Here is a 9,192-nt window from a genome sequence, read left to right as displayed (position 1 = left end):
CAGAGGTCAGAACATGATTTTGAAATCCAAGTTGGTACAGATGCTACGCATATATGCACCAGTGATATGTTCCTTGGTGCTATTATTAGTGTTGAACTACTGAAGGGAGTCGAATCACCTCCAGCAAGTTGGGAATTCATTAACTGTGTGATTTAAATCTCCTCATTTCGAGTGTATACCTTGTCTATAGCCAACACTCCACTAGGGTAACTTAAAACAAAATAGTAATTTATTTACAATAGCAAAGATGTCAAAAATAACAGAAACAATATATAACAAATCCAAGATTTTTATGAAAAAGGCAAACAATATATACACGAAACCAAAGATGAAAGAAAATCCATAGGGTAAACTTAATTTGACCTTAACTAAACAGTTATAGAATGTGGCAAAATGGTTTATTATGATTTACTTAAGTAACCCTGGGCCAGTTAAACACACACACACACCCACACACACACACAATCTTTTTCAGCCCTTCTCTTTTAAATGCTGAATCTTCCTCTGAACTCAATTTACCTTTGAGGAATGTAACTATGGGAGGCCACACAAGATTTAGGAAGTGCAGGCTATTTACATGTGCGCTAAAGGTATACTTGTTGACTTGGCAGGCTTACACTTTTAAAACAGCAAACGGAAAGTATCAACTGTCTGGGTCGTATTTTTCTCTCACTGTTCATTTCTGATTTTTTGTGATTTTCTTATCTACCACACAGAATGTTGAACCAGTCATCTTTTAGGTTCCTCAAGTGCTCTAAAAGTGTTTCCCAAGTTTGAACAGGCATCAGAATCACTTGGAGAACATGTTAAAACAAAGATCGCTGGGTCCCACGCCAGTTTCCCAATTCAGTAGGACTAGGGTGGGGCTGAGAATTTGTATCTTTAACAAAGTCCCAGGAGATTAAGACGCTGCCAATGCTGCCCGGCCACACTTTGAAAACCACTGCTCTGAAAGACTGTCCCTTTAAGATACTGATTGGCCATGTTTTTCCTTACATGAATGCTAGAATTTGTGGGAAATGAAATTGTTAATACTGGGATTCCCACAGAATACAGCAGCACGTTATCTGACTTGTTGGATCACAGACAGGTTAGGTGTCATTTTTTAGGTGTTCCATTACATAAGTTTTTCAGCATGCTATGTGGTTTTGTCTGATTTATGGCTCTGGACAGTGACATTCACCACATTCCCTTCGTCATTTACTTAAAATTTTAATTTATTGTTTCAACTATTAGGCAAACATTTGTTTGTTCATACAGTTGGAAGAACTGCAGAATCTTGTCTATAAAATCAAAGATGGCACAACTCTCTCTCTTTTGACTCCTGACATTTACTTAACTGCCGATTTTTAACTGTGGCAATGACCATTCTCTAGTATGTTAGCGTCTACTGGAGTCCTCCAAACTGGGCACCAAGTGGTAACTCGAGGGCACGATTTCTGCTGTGGAGGTGGTAACAGTACCCACTGATTAAATATGCTGTAAATTAATACTGAAATGAACTTTAAGTGCTCTCAAAAACCACTTTATGCATGGGTAATTTATCTCAGGGGATCTGGAGATGCTAATAAAACAAATCCTTTATGAAGATAAAAGAAAAACTGAATTCCAAGGACATGCTCATCAAAGGACTCATCAATCACCTCTTAACTTCTCTGAAATATTACTTGCAAATTCACAGAACTGAAATGTTACCAGTATTTGCATCCAAGTCACAAAATTCAAAGCAATCAAGCACTTTGCATTCCACTGCTGTGAAAAAGGAATTAAGAAATGGGGGGATGAAAATAATCCACTGCTTTTGATGTTTATTAGGTTTACAAAAACTGTACATTTTTTTTTTTTTCCTTAAGAAAAAGCATTAACTTAGTACTGGTATCAAATAGACTAAACATTCAATAACAGGAAAATATTCTGATTTTTATTTTTGCACGTTATTCTCAAGTACACAATTACAATAATGTCACACATCCCTATATGATTTTCTTTTTATGTATTTTACTTTCTTTACAAAGTGTACACAGGGAGGGACATACAATATTTAATAGGATATTTCTACAGAACAATAACTTATATTATGTCCTTGTAAAAATCTGTACCTCTTTAAAACATTTAACTGAAACATCCATTTTTTTTAGCTTTGCTAATCAAAATTGTTTTAAGAATTAAAACTAGGTTGTAACTAATGTCAGTACATAACAGTGACTACACTTTCATTTTCTCTTTATACAGACAAATGTTTTATCATATTCACTTGACCAAACCCTTAAATACCTTTTAAAGGTTTTAATATTGTGCTTTAAAAAGAAAGAACTGTGTATGATTCCAGAGTATGTAAGAGAAATAGAAAATGTGTGAAGTGTTGTGTTCTTTATCTTTCAGTTTATTTAAAAAAAAAAAAGACCCAATCATTTATATTTTCTGTATTAATTTTATAGGATTTAAAATTAATACATTTCCACTTTCATTTAAGTGTTTTTACATTATTTCTGGGAAAATAAAAATTAAGGGAGATTTTAAAGGTTCTCACAAAAAAACAGACAGAGCTTTCAAGAATCGCAGGGCAATGAATCACGGATCACAAAATTGTAAGTTACTTTAAAAAAAACACACACACACATTATAGGGGCCAAGAAGGTACAGGAATTTCCTATAAGATAGGCTAGGAAAACCCATGCCTTGACTTGGACTGGCATTTGGGCTAGAGTTCACACCTGCCTAAAGCACTTGATTTAAAACTAGACTAAATCAGTCTAGCACTTCAGGTTTGCCAAACACCAAATATTTTTATTTCTAACCCTAAAAATATAACTCTTGAATACAAACATCAATGGCAAAGAGAAAGATGAAAGGTAAAAACCTAAGCACACAGGGGACGGAGCACCATAATGAGGTGGCAAGGCAGCTATCGGGTAGGAAGACGATTTCTAAATATCCTACAATGTGCTAGATGCATATGGACCAATAGCCAACTGAAGGGACCCCAAAAACTGTTTTCTGTTCTCCAAGATTCGTCTTAACACAACCAAGTTCTAATTAACCGAGTTTGTTTTATGACTGTATGACACTGATTCAGACCTATGTGGTGTCTAAGTGCGGTGGCTCACGCCTGTAATCCCAGCACTTTGGAAGGCCGAGGCAGGTGGATCACGAGGTCAGGGTCCAAGACCAGCCTGGCCAAGATGGTGAAACCCCATCTTGACTAAAAATACAAAATACAAAAAATTAGCCAGGCGTGGTGGCGGGCGCCTGTAATCCCAGCTACTCGAGAGGCTGAAGCAGATAATTGCTTGACCCCAGGAAGCAGAGCTTGCAGTGAGCCAAGATCGTGCCACTGCAGTCCAGCCTGGGCAACAGAGCGAGACTCCATCTTAAAAAAAAAAAAACAACAAAAAAACCTTTGGAAGACTTAGTGATGTTCCAAATAAGGCCTCAGACTTTCCTTATCTACTTAAAACACATCTTTACCTTTTAATCAAAGCCAACTTGAGTGTTAAGTTTTTTAAGTTTGCTAACTGTAACTGTCTGAGAAATAACAGATCGGCCTGAACTTGCCGAGTGTGAAGTCATAATTAGCACCTGTTCTCTGGTCCACAGAGCCATCGCTTCTTTTCCATCCCCCTCACTAGGTAAGACAGAGTTCCCTCTCGGGCTTCTCAAAGAGAACTGTGGGAGTCATGTCTGGATACTCATTTGCTTTTCAGAAAAATATAAAGACATGGAGCTGAAACTGTATGAAACCATTCTACCTAGAAACATCTTAACCTCTATTTTTCAATTACCAAAGATATTTAAAAGAAAATATCTTTACTCTTTAAAAATACTAGTGTCCTTATTTTCCTTCTAATTCTTCACCTGAGTAATCTCTCTGAAGAGCATGACCTACAAAATGCTCTCATGCATCCCTGGATCTTTCATGTTACTGTAAATTTAATACTTTTCATTATAGATTTTAAACAACTACTGTAACTTGGGGTTGTGTGTATAAATATATAAAATAAGCAATACACACAGGTACATGATATATATGTGTATATATATAATTCGGGGTACATTTACATACATAAAGTTGCAAAAGATCCTATAAGCCATGAGTTACCTCTAGGAGATTCCAAAATGCAGTCCTCGGTAAATGTCATTTGTAGCACAAACCATTCCAAGACGAAGCCGCACAGACAGAATAATCAAAATACAACATGACCAAGCATAATTTTTCAATAAGGTTTTCTAAAAGTTTGCTATGCTGACAAAAGATGTAAATAATCCAAAGAAAACCAAAAGTAATATATTTAAAAAGTAAACACGAACCCAGCCACTGCTCTTAAGCAAAGCCAGGCACGCAAAAGCTCAAATGGAAACTTTCACTGTCAAGTGGTCTGAAAATATTAAGTAAATGACTTCCATGTTATGATAATTAGACCTGACTGTAAAATCTCCCATTTATATTAGTAGATGTCTCTGACAATTTTATTGTGAGAAATGTATGGGGAAGGAAAATGAGTCAACATGAATACTTTCAGAGTTACCAATATAAAGTTACCTTAAGTTAATGGTCTTAGAAGAGTACCATCAAGGTAAGCAAGGTAAATATTTAAATAAATATAAAATTCTAAGATATAAAAATTCGGTATAGAATCAGGGATTACTTTATTAAAAGTAACTAGCATGTTGCCAGTTTTCCCCATTTATTAAACAAACTGAATAGAATTCAGAACACACTACTGAACAAAATGTATATTAAAAAAAGTCAACTAGAAGCAATAATTCTATTTGTACACAGCATAAATCAATATACAGTATTGTATGTGAACGAGACTGATTGGCTTTAAAATGAATTTTCTGCTTCAAGGCCAGTATCTCTACAAACGTCTGTAGAAGTATTGTTAGGGCAGGCCAACTTCTTTATGATGTCTCATTATGTGCTGGTTCTTTTCTGAAGGTCTTCGGAAGCCTTTCTTGCAGTACTCACACCGGTGAGGATAGTCTTTCGTGTGAATGGAAATCACGTGCCGTTTAAAGCCTGAGGCATCTGTAGTGCTATACTCACAGTACTCACACTGATACACTTTCCTGCCACTGTGTGTCTTCATATGCTTTTTAAGCTCATTCTGTTGCCGAAATCCCTTTCTACATCTCTTGCACCTAAATGGAAGATCCTTTGTGTGAACTGAGAGAATATGGCGACTTAGAACAAACGGATCTGCAATCTTAAAGTCACAATGTCTACACTGGTGCATTTTTTTGCCCTTGTGGGCAGCCACGTGTTTCTTGAGTTCTGAAGGCCTATGAAAGCCTTTATCACACATGTCACACTTATGGGGGTAGTCTTTTGTGTGAACTGAAATTATGTGTCGTTTCAAATCACTTGAGTTCGAACTCTTGTGGTCGCAATGCAAACACTGGTGTGTTTTGCTTTCTTGGTGGATAAGAGCATGTTGCTGCACCTCTTTGGTATCCGAGAAAGTCAGAAGACAAATGTCACACTTGAATGGCATCTCTTTACTATGCTTAGTTTTGACATGTGTTTTCAAGTTAGAAGAGTCTGCAGACCTATATTCGCAGTACTGGCATTGGTACGGCTTCTCCCCAGTATGGATTCTCATGTGCTTTTTGAGCTCTGAGGGGTGACGAAAACCCTTACCACACTCCACACAAATATGAGGAAAGTTCTTGCTGTGGACCGCCAAGAGGTGGCGATTCAGTAACCCTTGTTCAGCTGTCTCGTATTCACAGAATTTACACTTGTGCATTTTGTTGGCTCCTTTTTCCTTATGCACCATTTTGTGAGTAAACAAAGCCCCTGCATGAGAGAAATGCTTCCCACACTCATCGCATTCTATGGCCTTCTCTGCCTTGCTGGTCAGCTTGTGGCTCTCCAGGTGGTTGTGTAAACTTATCTTCTTGTTGGTAGTGTAATCACAGTCAGTACAGCGGTATTTCTTCTTGGCAAGGTGTTCGGGATGGTTTTTCATGTGCCTTTTCAAAAAACCTCTCGACTTAAACTTCTTCCCACAAATCATGCAAGGATAGACAGTCAAAGGATGTCCATCAGGGCCAATAATTATTGCTAAGAAAGGAAAAGAAAGGAGTATGAGTGCTCAAACCAAGTTCTGTTCCAGTTTCTTTGCGAATGTAAAGTGTGGGTTCTGACCACTGTTGGCCAAGGACTCCTAAATTGGACTATTTGCTACTTAACATTCCTTTTACTGTTTTTCAACACAAGAGATATAGCAACCTAGTCATAGAGAAAATGGTCTGGAAACTTCACTCATGAGGACTGTATCACCTTCACTCCCTCTAGTTTAATAAAATTAATGAATATGTAACTTTTATCAATTAGTGATTAAACCTACAGCAATTCAGAAATTGGTGGAAAATTGGCTGGGCATGGTGGCTCATGCCTGTAATCCCAGCACTTTGGGAGGTCGAGGCAGGCAGATCCCCTGAACTCAGGAGTTCGAGACCAGCCTGAGCAACATAACATGCTGAAAACCCGTCTCTATTAAAAATATGAAAATGAGTGGGGCATGGTGGCACACATCTGTAATTCCAGCCACTTGGAAGGCTGAGGCAGGAGAATCACTTGTACCCAGGAAGCAGAGGTTGCAGTGTGAGTTGAGATCACGCCACTGCACTCCAGCCTGGGCGAGAGAGCAAGATTCTGCCTCAAAAAAAATTAATAAACTGGTGGAATATTATTCATAAAAATAAACTTTGATGACAAAAATTTCCACTGTTTATTCCAAAAAACATAACTTACATTAACTTACAGCAAAGTTTAAACCCATAAAATTTTTAATACGCAAATCATCATACAAGAATAGGAATGTCGTATGAACTAAAGTACTTATCCTGCTGCTCTGTAAATTATGCCTGCTTTATGCTGACATAGATTCTCTATATTTATTTACAAAGTTAATGCTTATAACATATTTGAGGGATTTCATTCCATGTACACATAAAAATCATCCAAGTTTTGAATTTTTCTCATCCATGTTTCTCAGTCATGTACTGTTTCTTTTTATCTAAGGTAAATCATTCATGAATATCACTGAATTCTGAAAATTATATTTTCAAGTTCAATAGACAAAGCTACATATGTATGGTCTAGCAGCTAAAATGCCATTGTGACACCCCTGTGGATACATACTAGAGCTTCCTCTGAGAGCACGCTGCGCCATGGAACTCGTGCGCCCTCACCTGTTTGGTACTGCCTGGAATCAGGTCTTCTCCTTTTCTTTGGTTTTTGTTTAGCCAGTCTGCCGAGGCCAGCAGACTCATCTATGTGCAAGAGGGCACTTGCAGTGCCATTCCGGTTTTCAATTCCATCAGAATTATTACCTAACAATGTGTATTAAAAAACAAAATTATACAGTATTATAAATTTTAAAGAATTAGGAATTCTTTATTAACTACAACAACAAAAAGTAAGCCATGATACTCATGAATGACAGAAATTCCCCATTCTAGGTCATGGGTTTTATGAGCACATTTATTATCGTGAGACCGTAGGAAACGCCTAGCTTCCAAAGCTAAAAAACGCATGTCAGCATTTTTGCCCCATGGACTCCTTTGTCTCCCAAAATGAAAAAGTCATGGGCCAAATATAATCAAGATGAAAACTTTCAGCTTGAAAGCCTGTGTACTTCTTGCAGTACTTCCTTCTACATAATATACACATGAAGGAAATTCCTGTTAAAAATAAAGACAAAATGTCGACTTTATACTCTAATTCAATTCAAATAATCCTTACAGGACACTGGTATTTCAGACTTCTGAAACCTAAGACTACAGAAACCATTTTTCAATCATGGATTCATGTTCAAGAACCAACTTCTTCAATGCTAAGAGGTGCTGGGCAACTTACCATAAGCTGCTGCCCATGCGATCGGCATGAAAGTTTTGATTTCATTGTCGTCCATTTGCTGCTCATGCACAGCGGCGGCTGCCGCTGCTGCAGCAGCGTCCTCCTCTCCTACAATCACTTCCATATAAACTTCGTCAGCGATTTCAGCAACATCTAAGTAGAAAGTTACAAAAACTTCTGTGACCAGGTTTACAGAGATTACAGGAAACATGTTTTTATTTGAATTCAGTTAATAGACAAAATGGAAAGAAGGTCCAAATATTACATACCTAGAACATAGCTTTCACGTAGTAAGCACTCAATAAATATTTGTTGAATGAATCATTCGCTTCTTGGCTTTCCCCATAACTTGGTTTTAAAGCAACATTATAAGCATACATAAAAGAGTCACTGATCTTTCCCTTGGAATGTAGTAGCATAATCATCTCTAAAATAATGCTACTTATTTCAAACGCTGGTCACTCAAAAGCTCCAGAAACATAAAATTTTCTCCCACAAAAAGGCCACCTACTTACTTAAATCTTCATCTTCTGGCTGAGAGTCATTGACAGTCATATAAACCATCTTCTCCCTGGGAACACGAATACTGCTGTTCTGATCAAGCAGTTCAACTCCATGATCATTCTCAGGCTCACTCTCCACAATGTCTACAGTTCCACCTATCCGAGAAGAAGACAGTTTCAATAATGTATCTGAAAACTTCATTTCCATCTATTTCTTTTTACATACTTTTCTTAATACTTTTTACAAACTTTGCTATTATGACATTGGAATTCTTATACAAAAGTTACTTCAGAAGAGATTCCAAATGTTCTCAATCTAAATAACCCAAAAGTAATCAGGCTGAAACATTTGGATGAAGATGTACAATGTCTAAACACTTCTTACCTAAGTCATCTTCTCCAGGGTCAGCTTTAAAAATGTACACCTTGATGACTTCAGGGCAAGTGCCATCCACTTTACAAGGATCAATTTCCGACTCTGTGTCCATGGTCATTCCGGAAGAACCGTCGTGTTCTATTTTGCCAGCATCATCCACTAAAAAGGAAGGAAATAAATCACAAATAATAATAGATATTTAAATAAAATGTTACTATTTGCAAAAAAAAAAAAATTTTTTTTTTTTCCAGACGGAGTCTCACTCTGTCACCCAGGCTGGAGTGCAGTGGTGGGATCTCGGCTCACTGCAACCTCCGCCTCCCGGGTTCAAGCTATTCTCCTGCCTCAGCCTCCTCAGTAGCTGGGACTACATGAGCCCACCACCACGCCTGGCTAATTTTTTGTATTTTTAGTAGAGACGGGGTTTCACCGTGTTAGCCAGGATG

General features: G+C 37.5%; 1 protein-coding gene across 2 annotated transcripts in view; it reads right to left on the bottom strand.

Moving 5' to 3' along the window:
- Nucleotides 1-207: 207 nt before the first annotated feature.
- ZFX (zinc finger protein, X-linked) overlaps nt 208-9,192 on the bottom strand; it is a 68,854-nt gene continuing 59,869 nt past the window's right edge. For both annotated transcript variants that reach the window (XM_011935121.1, XM_011935122.1), the window contains 5 exons: nt 8,756-8,905; nt 8,383-8,526; nt 7,868-8,020; nt 7,201-7,341; nt 208-6,067 (listed from right to left, as the gene is read on the bottom strand). In XM_011935121.1, coding sequence (XP_011790511.1) covers nt 4,884-6,067; nt 7,201-7,341; nt 7,868-8,020; nt 8,383-8,526; nt 8,756-8,905 — 1,772 coding nt within the window. In that variant the 3' untranslated portion in view covers nt 208-4,883. The remainder of the gene's footprint in view (nt 6,068-7,200; nt 7,342-7,867; nt 8,021-8,382; nt 8,527-8,755; nt 8,906-9,192) is intronic.

This window comes from Colobus angolensis, unplaced genomic scaffold (assembly GCF_000951035.1).
Source record: "Colobus angolensis palliatus isolate OR3802 unplaced genomic scaffold, Cang.pa_1.0 Scaffold140, whole genome shotgun sequence".
NCBI lineage: Eukaryota > Metazoa > Chordata > Mammalia > Primates > Cercopithecidae > Colobus > Colobus angolensis.
Note: the sequence above shows the minus strand (reverse complement) of the source record. Positions and strands in the feature narration are given on the sequence as shown.